General features: G+C 36.7%; 1 protein-coding gene and 1 pseudogene across 2 annotated transcripts in view; one reads left to right on the top strand and one right to left on the bottom strand.

The window, feature by feature from the left end:
• The window catches only part of KDM7A (lysine demethylase 7A), a 65,464-nt gene that overhangs the window by 25,758 nt on the left and 12,714 nt on the right, over nucleotides 1-26,992 (bottom strand). Inside the window, exons 1-8 of one of the 2 annotated variants that reach the window (XM_039861050.1) lie at nucleotides 16,467-16,645; nucleotides 14,476-14,561; nucleotides 10,428-10,545; nucleotides 8,952-9,112; nucleotides 6,742-6,883; nucleotides 6,261-6,447; nucleotides 4,909-5,071; nucleotides 1,256-1,343 (exon numbers count right to left, since the gene is read on the bottom strand). In XM_039861050.1, the coding sequence (XP_039716984.1) occupies nucleotides 1,256-1,343; nucleotides 4,909-5,071; nucleotides 6,261-6,447; nucleotides 6,742-6,883; nucleotides 8,952-9,112; nucleotides 10,428-10,545; nucleotides 14,476-14,561; nucleotides 16,467-16,498 (977 nt within the window). In that variant the 5' untranslated portion in view covers nucleotides 16,499-16,645. Of the gene's footprint in view, nucleotides 1-1,255; nucleotides 1,344-4,908; nucleotides 5,072-6,260; nucleotides 6,448-6,741; nucleotides 6,884-8,951; nucleotides 9,113-10,427; nucleotides 10,546-14,475; nucleotides 14,562-16,466; nucleotides 16,646-26,992 lie in introns of those variants that run through there. The other variant, XM_039861049.1, reaches the window with a different exon arrangement.
• On the top strand, nucleotides 8,303-8,421 carry LOC120601317 (uncharacterized; annotated as a pseudogene).

Raw genomic sequence — 26,992 nt, 5'->3', positions numbered from 1 at the left:
ATTTAAACAAATTTAAACAAATTGAATATTAAATTTCAAAGTTAAATGGAGGCAACTAACTTAAGGAAAATAAATAAGCAAGCCATGACATATAAGAGCGATCAAGTACTGTATATATTACCTAACACCATATTTGGATACGACCGAATTGTGATCTTATCCAGGTCGACCTTAACAAATTTGACAGTATATTAAAGAATTACATTGGCCTTAGAGAAAATCATGCCTCGGGATTTCTATCCTAGTCTTAACTGGAGGAATTTTACGAGGGTTCCACTATGATAAGTGTTTAGAAGTTGACACCATGTGTGGGACAACACTGCAACACCCACTCAGGTCTTCTTTAGGTTCTGCTGAGCAGTCAAGCTCGAGACCACACTTGGCACTAGTCAAGGGGAAAAGACAGGAACTGCAGCTTGCCACAGTGTTAGTCTTCTGTGGGAGTCTCTGCAGCAGTCCACACAGCCAGCCAGGAGCCATCTTTCCCCTCAGGGGCAGCTCAGGTATAAAGAAACAAGATTCACACTTGGCAGGTATAGGAGCTGCCTTAGCTTAAAGCTTCATGTCCAGTAAGAGCCAGTATTTCTTGTAATCACTCCACAGACACACGGCATCTAGGGTTCCCCATGGGCAAGCCAAGTTACAAGAGTCACCACATTCAGGAAAGCCCAAATATATGACTTCATACTCGGTACTTCTAGTTCTCCCAATTCTGATGCAGTTTATCAATCAAGGTTCATTTTACCATAATCAATGTTGCTATAACATTCTATTCTCATTAGGCTACCATGAGCACAGTTACCTAAAGGTCAAATACAGAACTGCTGTTAATCTTTTACCCACAGCAAAATTAAAGCAGGTTGTCTTGACAGCAATCCTAACTTAGGGCTGCTTTTCCCTAGTACCATATGTCAAACGTGAGCCTGATGGGATTTAGTTCATTTCCCAAACCATAAAAATAGCCAAAGGAAAGCCCATACATTTTTATAAAATTTTGAAATCTGAGAAGATATTTAATCTCAAACTGAATACATTATTATTATTATCATCATTATTTGTTTTTAGATTCGAAATGCATCAAGATGTCCTGACAATATTTTAAGACGCTTTTTGTTCCTATTCCTAGTAATTTCTCAGGGCCTATCTCCATCATATCTCAATTAAAATATGTTGTTGAATTTACATTTCTGAAACTTTTAAACAGAGTCCTATTTAAGAAAGGGTAAAAGATCCTTTAAATACTGATAACACAAACCTGAGCTGCATGCCAATGTTTAGGTTGTGGAGAAAGTTCCCCCCAAAAGCCATACAGTCCTGAGAAGTGAGTACTGCATGAATCCACCCTGAAATGGTTAAAAGTATATAAATCAGTGATGTCTCAATATTTAAACCAAATGTGATATCTATCTGAGAAATAAGAAACTCAAACTATCAACATCAATTTATTTCACCCACCAGTGCTAGAGAAGTTAATGTCTTATACAATCTTTAGATTCATTCAAATATTTATTGAAGGCCTATGATATGCCAGGCTCTGTGCTGAGTTTGAGGAAACAAATGTATTGGTCCAATTAGACAAAATCATGGTGCGGGAGAGGTGAAGGTTTTTGTGGCTGTTGCTGTTTTAGTTTTTAATTTCAAAACACAATCCAACTTTATACTAAAGATTTTAATCTGAGACAAGTCAAATCTGGTAGAATGAGGCAAGCGCATTTCCGTTAAGTGAACCTTGAGACCGGCTGAGCACTTCACTTCCCTGGTATCTGTGATGAGGACCCTTAGGGACTAAGAGGAGGGGGATCAGGAACTCACCCGGAGAGCTGCCTCCCAGAGGAAAAGGCAGATGACTCACACTTCATGAGGGAGGGTTTTGGTCATATAAATATAAATGTCGGCAATCAAAATGATGGCTTGTTTTCCCATAAAAATGCTTTCAAAGTGAGAATCATTTCTAAGAGATGCCTAATTTTTGAAAGAAATGTCCATAGTCTAAACATAAAGACTTTAAATATAAATAAATGTATATACGTTTGCACATAAAAATTAGCTATCAATATAGATCCCATTTTCTTTATATTTTTCATCTTTTGATCCCTCGTTGTGCCATGACACAATGTCAAAAAAAAAAACAAAAAAAAACTCAAAGACTGAATTTTCAGGTGGTGCCCATTTGTGTGCTCAAAGGCACAAAGCCTTGAGCTTAACCCTGAAATCACAAATTCGAAGTCTGTCAGCTACAAATCCTATAGATCAATGGTTCTCAACAAAGGCAGTACTGCCTGTAGAGGGTATATGAGAAAGTTTGGGGGGCTTTTTTTGATTGTCACTATGATTAGGAAGTACTACTGTCATTTCGTGAGCAGGAGCCAGGGGTGCAAAATGCAGGACAGTTCCACATGGTGAGAAATACTGAAGTCCTGCATTTCTCAGGACTTTTAAATTTCTGCTGGCATTTATATTTGAAATTTGTCATGAACTATGTGAGCCTAGAAGCTATAATTCCATTATATGACAGAGTAATTTTTGCATGGTTTGGACATAATTTTCCAAGAATACAACTACTCTGTAAATTTAGTTTGTTTGGAAGTTTATCAGTTGCCAACTACCTTGGAAAAAAATCACAATGCCTACAGCAGTGGTATTCTAAGCCTCTAGACCAGCAGCACTGGTATCAGTTGGGAACTCGTTAGAATGCAAATTCCTGAGCCCACTGAATCAGAACTACTGGGGATGAGGTACAGCGATCTGTGTTTTAATTAGCCCTCTAGGTGACTCTGATGCTCAATGAAGTTTGAGAACCATTCATCTACACAAACCCTATAGAATCTCAGCTGCCAATCATATACCTGTACTGATTTGCTGGCTTATGCTCTAACTTTCATTCTGTCTTCTAAGGCCACTCTGCTTGAGCAGGCACATTTTGAAATAGTATTTTATTATCAATCACTTTTTAATTTCTTCTTTATATTCTAGTTGAGTCTTTACATCAACTTTTTTTGACATTTCTGGTATAGGAGGTTATATCATCAATGAATTTGAGTTCAAGATTTTGAAGAGGGCATAACAAAATATTTGTTAGAAAAGGGAGCACTGAGAAGAGGACTTAAGGAAGGAGCTTAGCCCACTGACAATGAAAATACTGACACCCATCTAGATTCATAAATTCTGGTAGTTCCAGGCGTTAGTTAATTCATTTATTATGTACAACAAAGGCAAAGCAAGAGCGCGGCCTGTGGTAACAGATCCTGTGAATTCTGCAGCCATCAGGTCACCCAAATCGGAACACGATTCTCAAAACCACTGGCCTGGAGAGCCCATACCCTGCATTCTGTCACGTCTCAAAATGACACACCTCATTCCTTCCTAAGGTCCCTCAAAATTTGCCTGTTGCCTCCTAATTGTCCCAGGACAGCAGCCTTTGATAGCAATATAGAGCTAACCAGTTAAATTTTGAGCTTCATCAAAACTTAAAAAGTTTGTACAAAGGACGTTATCAAGAAAGTGAAAAGACAACCCACAGAATGGGAGAAAATATATGCAAATTATATGCCTGATAAGGGTCTAGTATATAGAATATATAAAGAATGCTTAGAACTCAACAATAAAAAGAAAAATAACCTAAAAATGGGCAAAGGATTTGAATAGACATTTCTCCAAAGAGATATTCAAATGGTCAATAAGCACGAGAAATATGCTTAGCATCCATGGCTCATTAAGGAAATGCAAATCAAAATCACTATGAGATACCACTACTTCACCCTCAAGGCAAAAAAAAAAAAAAAAAATCACAGTGCTGGTGAGGATGTGGAGAAATGGAATGAACTGTACACTGCTGGTGGGAATGTAAAATGGTGCAGCCATCTGGAAAACAGTTGGACAGTTCCTCACAAAGTTAAATGTCAGTGAATCATAGGACCTAGCAATTCTACTACTAAGTATAGCCAAGGGACATGAAATAAGTCCGGCACAAAAGCTTTTACACAAATATTCAAAGCAGCACAATTCAAAATAGCCGAAAGGTGGAAATAACCACACGTCCATCAACTGATGAATGGATAAATGAAATGTGGTATATCTGTACAATGGAATATTACTCAGCCATGAAAGTAATGAAGTGCTGACACATGCCATAGTAAGGATGAGCCTAGTATATACATTATGCTAACTGACGGATGTGAGAATGAAAAGGCCACATATTCCACATATATATATACGTACATACACATATATAAAATGCCTAGACTAGGCAAATGCAGAGATCAAAAGTACATTAGCATTGCCAGGGGCCCAAAGGAGCGGGGAGTAGAGATGTGATTGCTAAATGGAACGAGGCTTCTTCTTGAGGCGATGAAGTGATCTAGAATTAGATAGTGGTACGGCCGCACGACCTTGTTAATCTACTAAAACCCACTGAACTGTACATTTTAAAAGGGTGAATATTACAGGATATGAACTTTATCTGAATAAAAATGAAAATAAAGGCAAATGGCATAAAATATCAGCCCAAAGCAAGTCCTAACTGCAAGAGAAGCCCTCTAAGGCAAGAGTTCCCAACCGCGGGCCACAGACCAGTACCGGTCTGTGGCCTGTTAGGAACCGGCCCCACAGCAGGTGAGCGGCATGCAAGCCAGTGAAGCTTCATTTGTATTTGCAGCCACTCCCCAGCGCTAGCATCACCGCCTCAGCTCTACCTCAGATTATCAGGCATTAGATTCTCATAGGTGCACCGGTCCCTGGTGCCAAAAAGGTTGGGGATTGCTGCTCTAAGGGACAAAGAAGTAAAAAGTCCAAGATCAGGCTGTGCAAAGCTACTTTCCAAGCATGGGAAAGCCAGAGATTCTAATCAAAAACTGACTCCATGTGACTGAGTATCAACTATGGGGTGTGGGGGTGGGATTAAAACCTTACCTGTAGGAACAAATAAGGTATGTCCCTGCTTTACCACACATTTGTAGCATTTATCCACCTTATCACCAAAGAAAACCTCACTCTGGGTCACAGATGAACTCCAAGATTCATAGAGTGCCAAATTTTCATCTGTTGGCTTTATCAAATAAAAAATCTTCTCACCCTAAAAGGAAGTAATCACACTGGTTTTGAAAAGGAAAAGCCATTCTTAGGATGGCCTACATTGATGCAATTTCCCAATACAATAATCTAAATTAAATAAGATAATTACCAGATTTTTTTAGGCTCAAAAAGACATTTCTCATACCTGGTCAATAGCTCTTGCTCTTAATAAGCATCTCCACAGAGGCTAAAGCTCCCCCTCTTAAACATGACAAGGAGTCAACACAGTAGCATTGGAGAAACAGTTATAAGAGAGGAGGGAAAAAAAAAATCACAAACATCCTACTAGTACAGAAGTAAATTCGTGGTTAACAGGCCCCAGGTTACAGAAAGTCATCTTTGCAACCTTGTGCCCTTTCTCCTAAGAGCTATAATATAATGATTATTTTTAAAGACCTGCAAATAAACTTCCTTTAATGAACTAACCCTTTTCTTTCTCATGGAAAAAAGGAACAGGAGCTCAAGGGCACAGCATCATATACAGTCCAGACAGAGCATTGCTGATGCATAGGCATTCAACAGAAGATTTGGTTTTAGATCAGCACTGTCCAACAGAACGTCCTATGATGATGGAAATGTTTTATATCTATGCTATCCAATACAGTAATCATAAGTCACATGTGGCTATGGAGCACTTGATATGTGGCTAGTGCAAATGAGGAACTGAATTTTAAATTATAATTAATTTTCACTATTTAAATTTAGTCACATGCAGCTAGTGGCTACTGTACTGAACAGCACAGTTCTAGATAAAGCAAGGTGAATGAATGTAAGTCACCAGGAATTAGTATTTTTATGGACATTCCGGACTTATCAAATAGCTGTCCTAATCTTAATGTTAGAAGCAATTATTACTGTAAATTTGCTCCTTATCAAGTACTTGATTCAGGGATTAAGTGATTATAAACCAGGGGGAAGAGGAAATAAAACCAGACAAAAGACTAAAAGAGACCAACTGATAAGATGGGGGTGAAAAAAGGGAATTTAAATATAAATTAAAAACTTATGTCTCTTCTCTTGGGATGAAAAAAAATTATGCTTCAAGGTAAAATGATAGATTCTATTTAAAAAGTAAAAAAACTTCCCTCTTCATAAATGTTATTTACAGCAAATGAATACATACACTCCTGGAAAAAAAAAAGGACTGTATGTTTTTGTCAATAGAGAACAAAGAAATACCCCAATCTTACCCAGAGGACATGGTACCAAACTGAAGTTCCACCAAAGTCGATGTGGAAATCTGTGTAGCTGTCTTGAACTCCCATTAAGCAGTATTTCTGAACGAATGGCTTGGGAAAGACTGAATCATCTGGCCAATAATTTTCCACCCAGGAAAGTTTTCTGGCTATGTCAGGGACCTCCACCAACTCAGACATCCTTTAAAAAACAAACACACATACACACACACACACACATCATGCAAATTAAAACTCCTTAAAATTGCATCTCCCAACTCGACCCAAACCAAGAAATTAACTGGAGCTCAAGGTTAATAACAAAATTTAAAGTTTAAAACTCATTGTATTTCTAAATATTCTCTGAGAGTGCCAAAGCAAAATTTACAACGTTGCTATCACTGGACCATTTTAGAAGTCACAATTATGTTTCCTACTAAAATAAATTTATCATTTAACTACATTTAGCTACACCAAAATGTCCAGAACTACTCACTTTGTATCTGAAAATTCAAGGCTGATCACATTTAACACTTTTGGTCTGTTAGGATTCATGAAGTATTTAACATAATTGTGAAGTGTCATTTTGCTGTCTGCCTGCCTTGCCACATCAATGACATCTATCACTTTGTCACCACCTGCAGAGAAAAATTATAGTCTTATTATTGGGCTTAAGAGTTACATGAACAGATGCCCTAAACAAGAATATTTTAAAGACCATATTTACGTGGTATGATAATTAAGCCAACTATAAAAACTACATAGCCTAGACAAAGATTCTTCCTATATCCTTAATTTTTAAGTCCCATTGGAACTTTTGATAAACGGGATGGTTTTCGATGGAAAAAAGACAGCAATTAAGACAGAGCTGCATAATTAACACTGAGCATAAAAACTTAACGTTTACAAAGCTTTTACATACCAATGACTTCTTTTGTGCAGCTCATGACAAAAATGCATTAGTTGGTATGTGGAAACTGTCACATGCTCTGGATTTCAGTTTCCTCATGCATAAAATGAGGGGACTGATTTCTCTTTCACTTGTAAACACCTAAGATTCTAAGTCTATCATTTTGAAAAACCCATCAGTCATTAGGGACAAGTTAACTAGGACAAACAATTTCTGCTTGCCTGGCAGTGTCTTCTAATATTCTGCTTCAAGAAAAAAAATCACTGGTTAGGAAGCAAAAATCAGTTCTTATTGGTGTCTTTGAAAAGAGTTCTGAATTGGATTAATTTACAATTTTCCTATAAAACCGTAAGTTGTTGCTGGCACACCACTGCATCTTCGCCCTAGGAAGCATGATCTGTTTTACAATGTCCTACACGTTGTAAGGGTAAGAGAGAATTCAAAATACAGCAATACTTAATCGGTCTGAAATAGAAAACAAATAAATGCCATTTTCTTACTTTAATGTAACTTCATGTAAGTTAAGAAAGTGTTGCCTAGAAGACTTTATACTTAGGAGGCAAGATAATTCTGTTAACTGAAGGGCTTTGCAGTACTAAAAAGTTAGCTATCAAGTAGTTTGAACATTTTTTCCCCCTATACTTATATTAACCATTTATTTTCAAATGCTATCTATACAAACAGGTTTATGTTAAATCTCAGCCTCATCCCCTAATTTATCAAATATTCAAAATTAACTGAATGTGAAGTCATGACATTTAATTGGATTTCATTGGTGAAAAGTTATCAATGAGAATTGTCAATCAATGGCTCAATGAAGGGACAAGTTCTCAGATATTTCATGTACAGAAAATAAAGTGTTTAGTGGGTATACAGTTTTGAGTCAAGGTAGATTTGAAATCTAATCCTCAAATAATGTCTATCTATTGCTGACAAGGAATGAGATCTACATGCAGTCAGCTTTATCTATAAATTCCATGATGAGAATGAATTAACTGAAAGTGTCAATAATACTGAAACAGAGAAGATTTTCCCCTTGTTTCTTATGCCTTTCCGGGCCTCAAGATAACAAATTAATACGGACATCATTAAATGGAGCTATCACTAAGTTGTTAATATAAAAAACAGGTTTGAAAATATCTGTTCTGTCTATGGCCATGCCACCCTGAACAAGCCCAATCCCGTCTGATCTCAGAAGTTAAGCAGGGTCGGGTCTGGTTAGTACTTGGATGGGAGACCACCTAGAAAGACCAACTGCTGTAGGCATAAAAAATAAAAAAAAATAAGGGATTGTAAAATGACAAGGTCCTTACAATCTGTGAGGTCAACCCTTTGGCCTCGCCCCGCCTCCAAAAAAAAAGAAAATATCTGTTCTTTTTCATGGCCTTTCTCTGGGGAGCAGGAAGTCACTAAAGCATGATCCAGAAATCCTGTGCCCAAATGCTACAGAGGCCTGGAACCAATCCAGCTTCCTAGTGTCTTCTTTCCAGTATCTGTAGCTGTCCCTCGGTAAAAGTTTGTCATAAGCCAAGTACCAGAAAATCTGGACAACAAAAAAAGCAGCAGAATGAGGCTGAGGAAATAAGAGGCAAAATGTTTCATTATGTTTTTCTGTTAACTGTAGGTCTGCTGAGAAAAAATACTTTCAACATAGGTGATTCTGACTTTCACTTTGCCTGACCCAGGAAGCTGAACTAAATGAACATTTCCTCATTCAAGTTTTAATGTGATTAGGACAGTATCATTTGTTACTTTTACCGTATTTTCCCAAGTACTTAAAGGAATAAAGTTCGTACCTACATAACGTTCCACATCCATAACAGAAAAAGTAGGTGCAGGAAGCCTCAGTCCTAGATCATCTAATTTGGGGACCATAATAGGGACTTCAAATCCATGTTTCTCCAGGTATCTTTGTGTCAGCTGGCTGCCATGCATTTTTACAATGATTTCATCGGCACTAAGGAAAACATAAGAGTAAAATGTCATCTTTGTTGATAAGTTCAGTTTTAAAAAATACTCTGGTAATGGGTTAATTTGTATACATTATTATTATCTGTATCAGTGGTCCTCAACCTGTCATACCTAATGCTCCTTTTTGTAACAAACTATGTTTATAGAGCCCCTTTTACCATCCGAAAGTAAAACTCATAATAACTTCAATATATAATAATTGAAAAAATATATTTATTATATAAGATGCCTTAACTATAACAAAAAAAATCAGTTTATAGAAAAATATATATTTCAATATGTAATGTTCAGGTAAACTACACTAGAAGAGATAATAGGATGCTTACAATCAGTTGTAATGAGTGGTTGGAGTTAAGAGAATTAATAAGATCAGAAGCCACTCAATACTTGTAAAGGGAAAAAACTGGAGGTGAACGAAACAAACATCATAAGGGGATGTGTAAGAAAATTAAGGTATACATATACGCTACTGTAGACTGTCCAGCAGTTGAAGAGGTAAATTTTTGTATACATATGGAAGGATACCTATGAAATAGAGTAAAAAAAGCAAGTTGCACAACATATGCATAACGCCTTTTTATTTTTTAAAACTTAGATGGATACATATATCTATACATCTCTATAAATGTTTTAAATGTTATTATTTATGCAGAAAATGGTCTCAAAGGCTTACACCAAGTCTTCAAATAGGGGAAGAAGAAGACAACCTGTTTACTTGTTTTATACACTACATCACGTATGGGTCATTTAGTTAATTTTTATCACTCTACTACGGTTTTAAATGTTGTGAAGGTTTGTGGAGTTAAACAAAATAAAACCAAAGACCTTTAACTAATGGTAATTACAGTGCAGACATTTGTGACCATCTCAATAGCCCGCTCTCATTTGTGTCTACTCTGGCAGAGAAGCCACAGGAACTGCCAGGCCAGGATTTTTAATACAGTTCTTGTGGGCCACAAATCTATTTGAAAAAAAAAAAAAATGAAAGCTCTGGCTCCTCTCCCTGAAAAATGCACATTCCCACAGTGACACTAAATTGTTTATAGTTCTAGGGACTCTTTAGCCTCTCTGAAGCCAATACACACATACAAATAACCAAAGTTCCATGAAGCTATCTATGCTTATTTAGTTCTATTACTTGCAATATGCCAACATTTTCTATTTCTTTTTTTTTTTTAAGTAAAAACTTGATTGAGAATAATAATGGGTTGCAAACAAACATTTGAAAACACCTCTTCAGATAATGTCACTTTGTCAGGTAACATTCTTATATTTTCTCTGGTCAGAACAGCTTTCCATACCTTGGGAAGACTCGAGAACGTAATTCCTTCACAAAAGTCCTAGTTCCAGCTTGCACTGGTTTGGAACCATCATCAATTTCTGTGTAGTCATGCCTGTGCCAGTTCCTCCTCTTTTTCACTGGATATTTGGAAGATAAGAAAAAGAAAACATTTTTGGTAACTGGTGATACTATGTACTTTCTAATGATTATATTCTATATAATCAGAAATAATAAATGTTAAGTACAATAAAAACACATTTTTAATGCACTTCTAGGCTGAAGAAGTAAATTTTACTTAATATAATGCTGCAACTATAGGCATTTAACTGTGGTTTTTAAAAATCTACTCTTCATTTCACAATTTTAAAATTAAATCAAGAAATTCAAATTAGCAGATGGAACCTTTTATAATATCCATATTACACATACTATAAAATCTCCGAATTATTTAAAAATCATGTTTTACTAGGACATTAGGTCAAAATATGATTTTATGACCCACCCAAATCTTTCTCTCAGGATAGGGCCTTTAATCCCACATCGGAAATCCATTTTAACGCAGTTCCCTTCTCTTTTGTGTTAAGATTCATCCCCCAAACAAGCATGGTTACACTGACACAAAGAAGAGCAGGTGACTGCATCATAATTAAAGGAAGACAAGTGGGCTCACAGAATAAACAACTTTATGGTAACTTCAAATGCCAAGATCCTGTGATTCCACAGCTCTAGGAGGAATGGTCACAGCAATCAAAATCAGAAGACTTGGATTTGACTCATGGCTCAGCTGTAACTTACTCTGCAACCTTGGTCAAGTCGCTTAAAACGCATCTGGGTCCAGTTTCCTATGTGGAAATGAAGGGGATGAGTGCTGTTTTTCCACCTGTGTGGGGGAACCCTTAATACAGGGGAAGATGAAGAGGATGAGGAAAGCTCTGAAACTCATTCTTCTTTCCACGATGGTGGCACCACCTACCTATCCTCCATGTGGTACTAACATAAGAGTTCAGAGCTATCTTTGGTGTACTCTAACGTAAGATTTCAGTTTTTTATATATATACACATACATATATATATTTTTTAAAGACTGAAAATCACTCTTAAGCCTAAAACCTCCATGATTCTGGGTTATGAATGTACTGATGCCTGCAACTTACTTAGAATGCATCAAAAAAATAAATAAATAAATAAGATGGGGAGACAGTGGGATACTTAATGGCCAGATATGTGGTAAAGCAAATAATATAAAATGTTAATAGTAGATAGAACCAAGATGATGGGTTTAGAGGTACTCAATGTAAAATTCTTTCGATGTTTCCTATATGTTTGAACATATTCACAATAAATTGTGTGAGGGACACAACTCTCTGAGTCTAAATTACTCCAAATCTTCACCTTACAAAGATCATAATAATATATAATACTGGATCCTCATATGGATAAGGAGAAGTCACGCTAAATAATCAAAGGGGTAGAAATTAGCCTTATTCATATCTAAGAGTCTAAAACAAGATTCCCAAGTAATTCAAGTAATTTATGGCAGTCAGACCCTCAATATGGAAGAGAGTAAATACCATCTTTAAAAAAATCTCATGAGAAAAATTGAGAACTATAAATCAATCTTCCTAGAAAATCTCATTAAGGTATCCTTTGTGTGTTATATTTTTTCTCATTTAAAATCACTTTTAAAATTCAAGAGTATTTAATTCCAAGCTTTTCCCCATGATCGTAATGTTTATTCTGCTTACTTTTCTTATTATATCATGAGCATTTTCTCATTAAATATTCAAAAGCAATTTAAAGGCAGCCTAGAATTATTTTAAGATATAGATGCATCATATGATTCTTAAGCATTTTTCATTCTGAATCTTTCTTCAAACAAAGTTGAGATTAATATTCATATACATAAATCTGTTTCCCCCATTATTTTTTGAGATAAATTGCTAGAAATGTTAGGGGAAAGACAATGTTTTAAAGATACTTGCTACAAATTGCAAAACTGCCTCCAGAAAAGTGGTAGGTAACTCATGTTCTTTTTTTTTTTGTAACTCATATTCTTAACAGTGTATATAAACAGCCTGTTTCAAAGCCCTGAGTCGACAGTGAGCATCATTATTTAAAAAAAAAAAAGGAAAAGAAAAGGCTGCCCATTAGAGAACTGTGCTTCATTGTTTTAATGTTCATTTTTACAGAACAGATTAGAATTAAAACAGATTGAGAATTGGACAGCTATGGGTTCAAACTCCAGCTCTGCCAAACAGCTACAAGAAAGAGCTGGTTAGATCATTTTTCTCACATCATGCTGTTAAAAATATCAAAGGAGATAACAGAGGTCAAGTATTTACTTGCCTGGCACCCAGTAAGCTGACAATTACTATTGTTTCCTTTTGAACTTGCTAGATGTTAACAGAAGACTACAGCTGTCCTGTTGGGCCAACATGCTTGATACATAAAACCAGCCACTGCAAGAGCTAACTGAATTTCTTAAAGGAGGGGGCCAGTGAATATTTTAGTAGTGGTAATAGGGAAAGGAGAAAAAATTTTCATTTTTGCATATGCCTGAAGAGCACTGAGAATATATGTTTAAGTGTTATGCTATTTTTTGGTACCTGCCCTCAAATAGAGTTCTAAGTCTCATTAAGAGGATAAAGTCTAAATTCACCATATTAAGTGGATATTATACTGTCTAGATGGTATCTATAATAAGGAGTCCTGGGGAACTCCGAAGGGAATAGGAACCCCTGGGTGGCAAGCAGGAAAGACTTATTAGCAGAGGGAAAGGGACCAAAAGGGATTATCCAAGTTGGGGATGGAGGGTGAGGGGTATGGAAAGTGAACTTTAAATCAAGATAAAAGAGATTACTGGATCTGGGCATTTTCCCTATAGGCACTTAGAGTTGGACTTCTGCTCAGAAGATAGCCAATGCCTGATCTTATGTCATTCAAGGACGAGAAGAACATGAAGGACCAGGTCATAGACGTCTCTCTGAAGCTTCACTATTCAAAGCGCAGGTCATGATCCCTTATGGATTGTGAAGTCAATTTAGTGAGCATGACGAGCTTTTAAAAAATTAAATCATATATGAAAAAAAGGAAATAGAATGCATCACATGTAGTAATGTCTTAAACACTACATTATTCTTCCTCATACTAACCCACTTAATATTTCATAGAAATGAAATTTGAATTATTTCATTTGGGGGTTATATACTTAAATTCTAAACTAAAACTGTTATCAGTTTTAGTTCTGCTTTTCTTCTTCAGATAATAACCCAGTATTATTTACTTTCTTCAATAATTAGTCAATAATTATTTCAAGTTACATACTTCATAATTCAGTGCTACATAAAATAAAAACCTTTAAAAACTTTTATGACAAGAAATTAGCCAATTACACATGTCAAAATTCTACCAACCTGCTAACCTCATATTTTATACTGTGTTGTAACAACAAAATATATTATATATTTTACAAGGAAATATTTTAATACATTCATATAGCTTAAATCTCTATACCTTACAAAGAAATTTGGTAATTAACATTTCTAACAAAATGTAATGAACAGTCAGTTGCTAGTAAGTTTCTTTTAAAAAATTACTTGCCCATAACCTCAGAACAAAATTTCTATTAAAAAAAAAAGTACTAGGAAAAAGGCTGTATTCGAAATAAAGAAGTTGTATAGGTTCCCTACATCTGAGCCAAGTGTCTATCAAGGCACAGTCAGGGAAAGGTTCCTTTCAGTTCAAAAATGACTAAGTCTACAGTTTTTCCCTTTAGTTTAATGGACACAAAAACTCTAGTTAAATTGAAAGCTTTGAAAATATGTACTTGATTTTGCGGGCTTTGCACTGGCAATTAAGAATGAGAATATTTTTTCCCCTCAATATTTACCTTATTTAATAAGTTACTTAATAATTCAGACAAAAATTGCATTCTCGATACCTTCAAAAAAAATCTTTCCTATAGTCCTTGGTGGTTGTAATATAACTAATTATAGTATCATTTAAAGTATTATCATGTGCATGTTAAGTTTTAAACTTTAGTTTTTATTGGAGCATCTAGTACTTACTCAAGGAAGAACCATGTAGAACGGCACAGTTGGGACAGTGATACAGGTCAATGTCAACAGCATGATGTTCTTCTACTCCAACACAGCTAAGATAAAGAAAAATAAAGCCAATACGTAAATATGTCGAAAATCTTAACTATAATAGACTGGTTGGAATTTAACTGAGAAATGCACAACCACCTTACCAACAAATTTTGTAGAGTACAGAAACATGTGCAAGGACAAATTGTATTCTTTTCCATACACACTTGCTAAATAATTGTGGAGAAGAATACATGGGAGGTGATTCACTATTAGCAGTAGTAGAGGTATCAAAAGTAATGTAATTATAAGCCATAAGACTCTCCACCATTATGTAAATGCCACCTGTTATGGACTCAATATGTCCCCCCAAAATTCACATGCTGGAGCTGTAACCCCCAGCGTGGTTATATTTGGATAGGGCCTCTAAGGAAGCAATCAAATGAGGTCATAGGGCAGGGGCCTCAATCCCACGGGACTAGTGTCCTTATAAGAAGAGACACTCTCTCTGCACGCATACACTGAGGATGGCCATAGGAGGACATGGCAAGAAGGTGACCGTCTGCAAGCCCTCTCCAGAAACCAACCCTGGTAGACCTTGCTCTGAGACATTCAGCCTCCAGAACTATGAGAAAATAAATTTCTGTTGTTTAGGACGCCTCGTCTTAAAGTATTATGTTATGGCAGCTCAAGCCAACTAAGACACAAACTAACTTTAAAATATGGCTGTCATCAGCTAGAGGTGGTTAGTAAGTTTGGGTAACATCACCGACATGGTGAGAGCACCAAGTTCTACCCGTGCTGCTTTAGGTCTTACAGCCCTAATTAATCTGTTCAATTAGTTTGAGGCACCGTACCTAGGAAACTCCATTCCATGGAGTACCTGGCAGTGGCGCTTCAATAAAAACACTAAATTTAAGGGAACCAACTCTGGACCAAAAACACTATATTAGGACATCTTAAAAATAGGAGTAATTTATTAAAGACAGACCCCAGCAGCTTTGCTACATCCCAAGTAACCTACTGGGGTAAAATTTTGATAAATGTCTGTATTCCCAAAGCATATAAAACAAAAAAAACAACCACAAGTTGTATCTGAAAAAGAACTAAAGCAGAACTAACACGAGTTGAGGAAGGAAGATGAAGGATGATGACGATTAACATAGTTGACAGGTGTTAACAGTGGAAAAGAAAATTATTGAACTGGATGATGGTCATATTATCCAGGATGTAGCATAGAGAAGGAAGATGACAGGAAATATAAATAAGACGGTAAGAACTACAAAGAATAAAATGAGAAAGCATACCATATATTTAATCTTCACCTCATAAGGTAAAGAAAGAATAAGGGCAGAAGCCATAAGAGGAGAGAGCTGCTAAGAAATTGCAGAAATAATGAAAGACCCCGATCCAGATTTAGGAAACCCAATAAATCCCAAGCAGGACAAATAAAAATAAGTTTTTCTGTAGAAAACAGAAGTCAGAAAATTTCAAAGCTGTAAGAGAAAAGAAAATTATTGAACTGGATGATGGATGAAGGTTAGTTAAAAAAATGAGAGCCTTCTCTGAACAATAATGGAAGCCAGAACATATTAGAATATCTTAAATGTCCTTAAAGAAAATGTCTGTTAATCTAGAGTTCAATATTCAGTAAAAATGTTTCACGAAGGAGGAGAAAAAGTATTTGCAGACAGCCAGAAACAGAGTTCACCTCCAGGTAATCTACACTAGAAGAAATGTCAAAGGATGTACTTCTTGCAGAGGAAGCTAACCACAAAGAGGGCTGAAATGCAAGAAAAAAATGAAAAGCTAAGAAAAGTAATACATATGGGAGTAGATTTATATGAATACTGACTATACAAAACAATGTCGTGTGAGATTTAAAAATCTATAAAAGACTAAAACACATGACAACAGCAGCATTTGAGTCAGGAGAGGACAAAGGCATTAGAGGGTCCTAAGGTGCTTACACTGGATGGATGGGGAAGGTAATGATCACCATTAGACTTCACTCGTCAGTGGAGGCTGCCTATCAACTTATGACTGAAGTGTGATGGTAATCATCAGACAACTGCGGAGACAACTAAAAACTCCAGTTAAAAGACACAGGTTATCCCGCTGGACGTCAACAATATAATTCACTGGTTATAAAAGAGACACATAAAACAAGGATACAAAAAAATATGGAAGTTAAGATATGGGCAAATAAATACAATGAAAATAGTAATCAAAAGAAAATACAGCTATATTAATATTAGGTAACATAGAACCTAAACCAAAAAACAGGAGATATACATGTTCACTTCATAATGATAAAAATTTCAATTCACCAGGAGACTACACCAGGAACAACTGTAGTGGCAGATTTTGACAACTCTCAGTATGCGATAGAATAAGTAGGCAAAAACAAAAATCTATGAGATTTTTATATACAAAATTTGAACTACAAAATTAAAAAATATGGCCTAATGGATATTTATAGAATATTATATCCAACATCTATAGAGCATATATTCTTTTCAAGAACACATGGACCATTCATAACAAGTGACCATATAATGGGCCATTGCCAACTCTCGAAGATCTGAAATCATAAAGAGTATATTCTCTGGCCACTGTTCAATTAAGCTAGAAATATATGAAAATCAAAACAGTAACTTGAAAATCTAAATGTGTTTAGAAATTAAGACATAAACTTCTAAATAACCCATGTGTCAAAAGATAAATCATAATGAAAATCTGAGAATTATTTTGATCTGAACAATAATGAAAATACCATATAACAAAACCTGTAGGATGCGGAACTTGTAAAAAGAAATGTATAGCTTTAAATAATCATTTAAAAAAGTTTTTAACTAAAAGACTATTAATTTCCAAACCAATAAAATCAACTTTATGCAAAATTTTCCACACATTTATGTACAACGTCCTGGATCCATGGATTTTTGTAAGATACCCAAAAGGGTTTCTGTAACCCAAAATAAGAATCATCAAAGGATGCACACTTCTTAATTTCAAAACTAACTTACAAAGCTACAGTAATCAAGACAGTATGGTACAGTAATCAAGACAATAAGGAGATCAATACTGATCAATGGAATAGAACTGAGAGTCCACGAATAAACCCTTACATTTAGGATGAACTTATTTTCAACAAGAGCATAAAGATTATCCCATAAGGAAAGGAACAGTCTTTCGACAAATGCTACTGAGACAAACACACATGCGTTTGGACTCCCACCACACACTACATAGAAAAATTAACTCAAATGAATCACATACCTAAACGTAAGAGCTAAAACTATAAAACTCCTTAAATAAAGCATAGGAGAAATCTTCAAGTTCTTGAATCAGAGAATGGTTTCTTAGATCCTACACCAAAGGCAGAAGGGACAAAAGAAAAAAAAAAATAGATAAACTGGAGGTCACACTGCAGTCCAAAGGCTTCTGTTTTCTCAGCTTATTTTGGTGTAAGATAATCAGCCGAGTTTAGACAGTGGCAGAGAGGTGTGAAGAAAGAAAGCATTAAATAGCTGATGTGAAGAAAGGAAAGAGAGAGAAATATGTAACGTTGCTAAGGCAGTGTTGAGAGTCCACCTGAGGTCTGTGATAATGAATTCTAAATGGAACCATTTCTGCATAGTTGTGTGATTGTTTTCGTTTTTGTTTTTTCTTTTTTTTCCAGCAAGGTTCAACCACGTGGTGCAGGCCCAGAGGAGGAGGTTGGGTCCATCCACAGTTGGGGTTTTGTAGGCAAACACCAGAAAGGGAGTTGAGGATATTTACAAGGGAGTTAGTATAAAGATAAACCATGAAATAGGCTGGGCAGAAGAGGCACGAAGACAGAAGGTAGTGAGAAGATGGTGAGGAGGTCTGAGGGGTCTCAGCGCGTTCCTAGCGCCGACTCAGTGGAAGGCTTCGAGCAGTGGTGTGTAAGGGGCACAGATTATGCTCAAAGAGTAGAATGTTCAGAATTTGAAATTTCTGAGGGAGCAAAATCTCTAACAGTGATAAGGTAGGAGAGTAACAACAGCAGGTGGCTACACACGGTGGAACAAGAGAAAACTCACCGGAGATAAGTGAGATGTGTGAGAAGTATCTCTACATTCAGTGAAACGAAGTTCAAAATCAAACTTCCCTGATTTTGAAAGTGAGGTTCATTAGGCGTCAGTAATAGGGGCTACACTCTGACCAGAACAGAAACTCAAGGCCACAGAAGCCAACTTGACACTTCTTCTAGAAACTCATGGTTTGTCTTGTCATACCCTGACTATGACCACATTCTTCATTCTTAAAAAGTGATGGTTACACATAAAGAATTAAGTGAAAAAAAAATCATTAGCTGTGTCCTGGAAAACCTAAACCAGTGTATATCATAAATTCATCCATAAATATCTAAGATACATAAATAAGGATGGCTCCCCCAAGGTTTCAGGAAGAAAGAAAATATAGGGACATTCCAATTAATTAAGGACACTTTGGCAAAATTTAGCCAATAATCCTCAAAGATCCATGGTTCCTCTCTCCAGCTTCTAAGCTCTTCGCCCCCATATTCACCCTTAATACTCTCTTTTACTAAAATGTCAGAGCTATCTTCAAGTTTGATTGATTCTAATCAACTGGCAAAACGTTTACAGCTTACATTTAAAAATTTCAGAACTTAATAGTAAATCTGGAATATTAGTAAAAACAATAAATTTGATAAATTAGTAAGTCTGAAATACAGTCTTTTAAATTAATCCTACGAAATAAATTTTTTAAAAAATCAAATTAAACATAAAAATTAAATGTTCCTAAACCAAGGTTATTTCAGATCTTTGATGGGCACTAAAGAGAACTGCTACGCACACTTTGGTTTCTCTCTCAGAGAGTGGGGTAACTTCTCCCACCCCACATCCCCTCCTCCCCCACCCCTCACAATCACCAGAGCTTCAAACTAGAGCTTTAACAGGAGAGCAAATGCAGTGGGGACACATAAAATGCAGAACTATGAAAGCAAATTTTGTAAGAATCATTTTCAATCTTTCCTTAGTCTCTCTCACTCCATTTATTTCTCTTATGACACTTACCTTCGTATACAAATTGCCCTACTTTTCCTAACAGCAAAATGGTCAATGTTTATTAGACCATTGTGTATGTGTGTCAATGATATTTAGAGAGTAGGGGGTGTTTTCCTATAGGAGTGCCAATCTGACCTTTGCTGAATAGCTTCCATCTATAGAACAGCCTCAATGCCATTTGGTGAGTGAGACAGTGACAACTTTAGCACTTTCTATTGTGTTACTCTTCTGAAATTGTTGCTTAGCTGGCATTTTTTTTTGACACTTGATGAGCACAGAATTGAATTAACGACTAACCAGAATTCCTCAGGATCTGCCAAACATTCTCTTTTTTCTTCTCAGATAATGCTCCCATTTATATTCTCTACTCTTGATGTTATGAGAGTGGGTGGCCAAATTCTTTAAGATCTTACTGTCAGTGGACCTCACTGGACATTCCTCTAGCATCACAGGATATTACTCTTCCCATTCTTCACTGATCTTACATTACCTAGTCTTCAAAGCCCAACTCAAATTCCTCCTCCTTGCTGAAACTGCACTGGATCGCCCACAGAAAGCCCTTCAACATTTTATTGATACACGTTCCCACTCACTCATACCTAATACTGAGCTACTTCATATACCCTGTCCCCTGGAGTTAGCTCAATACTTCTCCCAGTACCAAGTACAGTGCGCCCCCTCGACACGATGAGCCAGCGAATTTCTGCTGATTATTAAATGCGCTGAAAATGTATCTGAAAACAGGTAAGTTGTGGTAAAGTTACAAGCAACTTAAAAAGAAGTCTGTTCGGCCTGAATTTTTTAAGAATTTGGTATAAGAACTAAAGGCAACAGGTGGTAAAAAGAGAAAGATCTTTCAACATGTAAATTAGATTTTTTTCACCTTTCCTTAGGTGGTAGAAGGCTGTAATAATGGAATTCATTCATTTTAAATTTTGCTTCAGTACAAGTTTTCGCCTATGTATCAAAATATCAAAGTTCACTTTCTCGCCCAAAGCGCCAAACCACTCGATTTCCTCGTAATGAGAAGACTGAGTCATCGGGAGACCCCCGAAGCCCCACGCTAACGTCCTCAAAGAAGGTGGGGAGTGGCCCTTGTGGAAAATTAACTCCAGGAATACGGAAGATAGCCGACAACCTGCTCTTCATATTGCCTTTCACATCGTTTATCTCCGGGGTCAGTTGAGGTCACGGGACAGCCATAAGTCAGGCAAGGCCTACCTAGCCTAGTGCCATGCCACCAGATAACGAGCTTCAGTGAGATGTGTAAATTTTGGAATTAGAAAAGTTTGATTTGATTTCTAGCTCCTCTAGTTTTGACTTTGAGCAAATTTCTTAATTTCTCTGAACAAGAGTTTCCCTAGGATTAAATAGGACAATAAATGTAAATATATAAAGCACAGGGCTTGGCATATAGTAACCAATGGCACAGCAAATATATTCAGTAATAAATGGCAGCCATAGACACTGTTCTGTTTCTACTAGGTACCAGTCACAGCTCATGCAGCTCTGGGCTTATTATTACCTATGAGGTTTGAGCCTAAGCAGGAAACTTGGCTTTATGATTAGGCTTAATAGTTTTTCTTCAATGACGTCTCTTCAGAGAACACTCGACTAGATACCCAAATAGCCATTCTTTAAGGACAGAAAAAAAGAGAATTTATTTTCAATTTTTAACTAATTTTTGATGGTTGCATTCTCCAGAGTCAGTCTGCGATGTTAGAATCCTGGCTACCCCACTTAGTAGCTGGCTGACTTTGGATAACTTACTTTGTCTGTTTTTGTCTCACTGTAAATACGGAGATGACAGTATTCCCCTTAAAGAGTTATTATGAAAATTAATTAAATTAATATATATAAAATGCTTAGAATGAAACTGGAAAACAATTCCAGTTTGATTTTGCTGGTTCAAAAAACTTAATAGATTGATATTCCTACGAAAAGTACTACGATACCAACAGGCATTTTCACTTTTAAATTATGTTTTATGCAGCGTTTTAACACTGAGATATTTTATTACCAGATATTAGCTAAAGTAAAAATTTATAACTTACACATATGAAATATTTTCAGTGAAAAATCAAACTCGTAATTTATAATGAAATCTGTCATTCAGAAAAACCCAACTTCTGTTATTTTCTTACTGGTATACAAAACTGTTTTCATAAAATCAAGTGTTTTCTTTATAAGTTAAGTATGGCATATTTCAACTTTTGTGAAGATTTTTTTTTAACACATTAAAGCTATTTATTGGCATATTATATGCTGAACTACATTTAAAAAGGATTTTGAATGAAATGCATACTCTTAACCAAATTCCTTCAGTTTATAAACATCTCAGAAAATTAGATACTCTCCCACCTCCCACAGCTGGCTCATGCTTCCAACTGTCCCAGGGTTTCCTGAGTTATTTCCAACCAGCTGACTATGAACATCTATAATAAGGGTGAGGAGGAAACTGAACAAGAAACTGAACGAAGAACATGAGAGGAAAATAAGGGGGGTTGAAGATCCAACAGGTGCACTCACTGACACAACATGCACCCCTTAAAAGCTGAAAATCCTGCTGGTAAGTTTCTAATTGAATTTGTCCAAGATGAATACAAAAAATATAGACATCGAATATAATTTACATGCTGACTGATACATTATACTATGTGCTTTCTGAGTGCAGAAAATATGCTTGTTCTGCTCGTCACTGTCTAGCTGACACCGAAGTACACAAAGTATGCAATGTGAATGGTAAACGGATGAAACGGATCTTAATGAAAAATCACAAACGAACCATTCTCTCAAGAAGGTAATAATTTCTATTAGAATGTTCTAAAGAAAGAAAAGGTGTTTGAAATTTCTGAAATATGCAAAAAGCGAAATATATGTACTTTTCACCATCCTGTGGTCATTCCACCAGCCATTCAATCTCTCCAGCTAATACTCTCTTACTCCTCTTTGGCAGTCCACTTCCTGCCTGTCCAGCCATGGATGGGGTATGTCTGCAGAGACTAAGGGAAGCAACAATGCAGACGGTGCCTAATGAATCCACTATGTCATGCAGACAGGCTACACTTCTATTTATAACCAGTGAAACAGCAAATAAATGCCATCCCAAAGGGAATGTTATGTGAGAATTTAAGAAGAACTTTGTAAATCATCTTGGGGGAGAAAAAGCTCTCCATGAGGATAAAGCAATTTCATAGAAGTTTGCTTGGCAATGTTCTTAGTAAAGGAAGGAATTAAAAAGTTATGTTATCAGTATGTATATCGGTGTGTGCACTACTGCCTTCGTGTATTTTTGACTGATAAATTACACCTAAAAACCGTAGTAAGGAAGAAGAAACATTATGCAAAACTTTGTTCTAAAGCAACCTGAACCTAGAAATACATGAAATGCTTGCTGAGTCCAGTTCCTTGCTGTGAAATGCAAGACATAAAGAATTAACATTTCAAGAAAACTTTTTCTGACCTCCTTTAACACTCAGTCTATCTGTGGCTCCCAAACCTGGCTGAGGTGGCTCCCAAACCTGGCTGCACATCAGAATCTCCTGTAGAGATTTCACAAGCTGCTCTGAGGCAGCCTTTCAAAAGAATGAGGCAACTCTGTAGGAAGAGATACAGAAAGATCTCCAAGATACGCTGTGAAACAACAAAAGCCAGGAACAGAACAGTATGTATTTAATATGTCCCCCGCCCCTCGACCAACCACACATACACGTCCGTAAATGCTAAATATAAGTCTGGAACGACGTGCCAAAAACTGGTAAAAGTAGTTGCCTCTGGGAAAGAAAACCGGGTGGGTGCAGAACAGAGAGAGAGAATTGCTTTCCGCCATATCACCGTCTAGTATATCTTCCGTACTGTGTGCTGAAAAAGAAACACACACATTCGTGAGCCCTACCTTAGATCTACAGGGACAAGTCAATGGGTGGGGCCCAATAATCTTTATTTTTAACAAGTTCCCCAGGTGATTCTTTTGCAGCCCGCTCAGCAGAGAAATGGCATTTGGGGAACTACTGATCTAAAACCCTGGCATAGAAGCTGGCACAATACCTTATTCATGGTTGCTTCCATGAAAACTTTGTTACTCCAATTAGACTTTAAGCTCCTTAAAGACATCAGTAATATTTAATAATTCAGAATTTCCATTCCACACAGATCTACCTAAAGCTGATTACAGAGCAGATGCTCATCAAATATTTCCTGATTGACTCGAAGCAGAAATTTCAGCATAGGGGGGAGGCATTAGTTTGGACTACCATCCTGAGCCTGTTTAAACATGAATTTTGTAAATATAAAGAGGCGGAAAGTGGATTTGAGGGGGGAAATAACTGATGAATTTTCCTTTTGAGATCTTATTTGGAAACGTCCATATACTGTCAACAAAAAAGTACGCGGTATTCTTGACTTTAGATTCAGCTGCAAGTCTACTCTCCTACTGTACAGAAAGGGTCCCTATTCGACACAGATGTACATATTATGGCCATTTATTTTGTTTTCATTTCACGTGGCTCCTAAGCGTCCCTATCTTGATTTTGCAAATAGGGTATCTACTAAGAGATACATAGATTAAATAGATTATAAATAAAAATAACTAGATTTTTAAAAAGATGAACCAATATGATTTCACTTACATGTGGAATCTAAGGAACAAAAAGAACAAACTAATCAAAAACAGACTCACAAATATAGAGGACAATTTGGTGATGGCCAGAGGGGAAAGGAGTGCCGGGGGGCTGAGAGAAAGCGGTAAAAGGTTAAAGAAGTACAAATTAGTAGTAAATAAATGGTCACGGCACAGGGAATGCAGTCAGCAGTAATGCAATGGCTATGTGTAGAGCCAGAGGGAAAACAGAGTAATCGGGGAGATCGTTTCATAAACAACATAAATATCTAACCAATGTACTGTATACTTGAAACTAATAATAAAAAAAAATCTTTAAAAAAGATGAACCAATAGCTATCAGAAACATTTCAACCCAGTTGACCGTTTTATTTCCCATTGTGAGTATAGGAAGGAAAGCTATATTTTCTAGGGTCTAATGACACCTACAGAAGATTTAATATATTCTGGGCTAAGAGATCACATCCTCAGATAAAAGATAACAGCAAATCATTAACTTTTATATTAAGGACACTTAGTAGTGAGTCAGCTATAAAGGACAGCAGTCAACTCAAGCAGATCTAGTTCCCTAATAGCCTTTCTCCTCCTGTGAACAGTCTTCAGTGCTGTTCAGTGAACAGTCTCCAGCATCTAAGGGGAGGGACCACAGTCCAAGCTAAGCCAAGAGAAAGGATTCACATGAGAGAACTTTCTGTTGGGCATTCTGAGAGGGGCTACTTCACTCTTTAGCAAGCAGGGGTTTGGACCACAGAAATCCTGACATAATCCATAATAAATATCCCTACGTGGAATTGTATATACTACCCAGAAGATCTCAAAGAACTTCAACACAATTACAAATCGGAAGTATTCATTAAAAGCCAAATGTGTAGTAGTGAGCTGTTCAGAAAACGTCAACAGCAAGCACTAGACAATTCTATTCAAATCACACAAATAAGGGCAGTAAGTGCATAATATGTAAGAAGGACTTTTTACCTGTTTATATATTAGATCCATTCAAAAGATAAATCGTTGTTGTATACTTGAAACTAATATACGTCAACTGTAATTGAAAAGTAAAATTTAAAAAGAATATATCCTCTATTAACTCTTATATTAAAAACCTGTATGAATGTTCTTAAGAAAAAGAAAAGAGTAATTTATTATAGGTTCCTCAAAGTCCATTTTGTAATTCTTCTTAATTTCCACTAGAGGTCAGATGACAGATGATTGGCAAATACAAGAAAAATACAGGCAGTCCTTGCTTTGCATGAAAGACCATAAAAGTAACCATGCGAGGTGAAACTGTGCAAAGCTATCCTAGTAATCAATGGGGGAAAATTACAATTCTTTCCTAACCTTTAAAAGTGTTTGTCAAAACATTTAAAAAACTCTTACTGTTGGTTATAACGGAAAGAGAAATGAAAAAATAGTAAAACTAATATTCATATAGTACACTGTAATTTAAAACATTATGCCGTTCGGTGTGCCGTCACTAAGTGCCCCCTCCGCTGCGTATCTAGAGTCTCTTGAATGGCGAGAGTGTCAACATTCCTCCCGTCAGTTATTGTTCCATTTATGCTCAATTTAAATTTCACTTCTAGAATCACCACTTTTTGGTTTTTTTGCTGCACTTTCATCTTTACTGGCCACTTCTCTCTTTCCATTACTCAGTTTTCTAATATGTCATGTGGGTTTATCACTGGGAGACAAGGAGGCAGCACAACAACACACTTTCCTGTCTGTGTGAACTGAAGAACAAATTATGCACCTGTTGTTTACACACTGATTTGCTGATCTGCATCCTGAAGCGCTAGTAGCAAACTTTGTTCTTTAAGCAACAGTGAATATATTATGATGATTAAAACTGAATCACGGTATTGGGGGACTAGTGTTATTTAATTAAACTATATGATAGTGTGACAAAATAAGAAATACATTCCTGGCACAAGAGTGCCTAAAACCCCTGTAACTTCCTGATAAAGGTGAAAGGAACATCTTTTGTTATTCATAACAAGCTCCTTTCAACCACACCTGAATTTAGGCTAATGCGGTGATTCTGGGTGGGCTCCTGCATAGCTTCAGGATGGGGGCTGGTTGCCGGAGGAACCAACCAGGTGATTAGAGGGTTAGAACTTTCAGCCCCACCCCCTAACCCTGAGGTGGGGAGAGGGGCAGAGAATTGAGTTGATTACCAATAGCCAATGATTTAATCAATCGTGCCTAGTAATAAAACCTCCATAAAAAGACCCTAAATGAGGGGGTTCCGAGTGCTTGGGGGTTGATGAATGCATCCACATGCCAGGAGGGTGGCACACCCTAGATTCCAAAGGGACAGAAGCTCCTACATGGGGGACCCTTCTGGACCTCGCCTTATGTACCTCTTCATCTGGCTGTTTATAACCTTTATAATATCCTCTATCATAAAATGGTAATAGTAAAGTGTTTCCCTGGGTCCTGTGAGCTGTTACATAGCAAATTATAAAAGCCGAAGAGGGAATTGGAGAACCCCCAATTTGTAGCCAAGTCAGACAGAAGTGTAGGTAACCTAGGAACCCACTACTTGTGATTGCTGTCTGAAGTGGGGGACAGTCTCGTGGAACTGAGCCCTTAACCTGTGGGGTCAGCACTAACTCCAGGTAATAAGGGTCAGAAATGAATTAAAATTGTAGGACACCCAGTTGGCATCTACAGAGAACTGGAGAATTGGGTGCTGTGGAAAACCCACACAGCTGGTGTCAGAAGGGTCATAAGCAGAGAAAGTTTTCCCTTACATGGTAACTGAAATCTGTGCCCATCAGAACCATGCTAAGTGAGAACTGTCATATAACATTCTCTA

The sequence above is a fragment of the Pteropus medius genome, unplaced genomic scaffold (genome assembly GCF_902729225.1).
Source record: "Pteropus medius unplaced genomic scaffold, Ma_sr-lr_union100, whole genome shotgun sequence".
Lineage (NCBI taxonomy): Eukaryota > Metazoa > Chordata > Mammalia > Chiroptera > Pteropodidae > Pteropus > Pteropus medius.
This window is presented reverse-complemented; position numbering and strand designations above follow the sequence as displayed.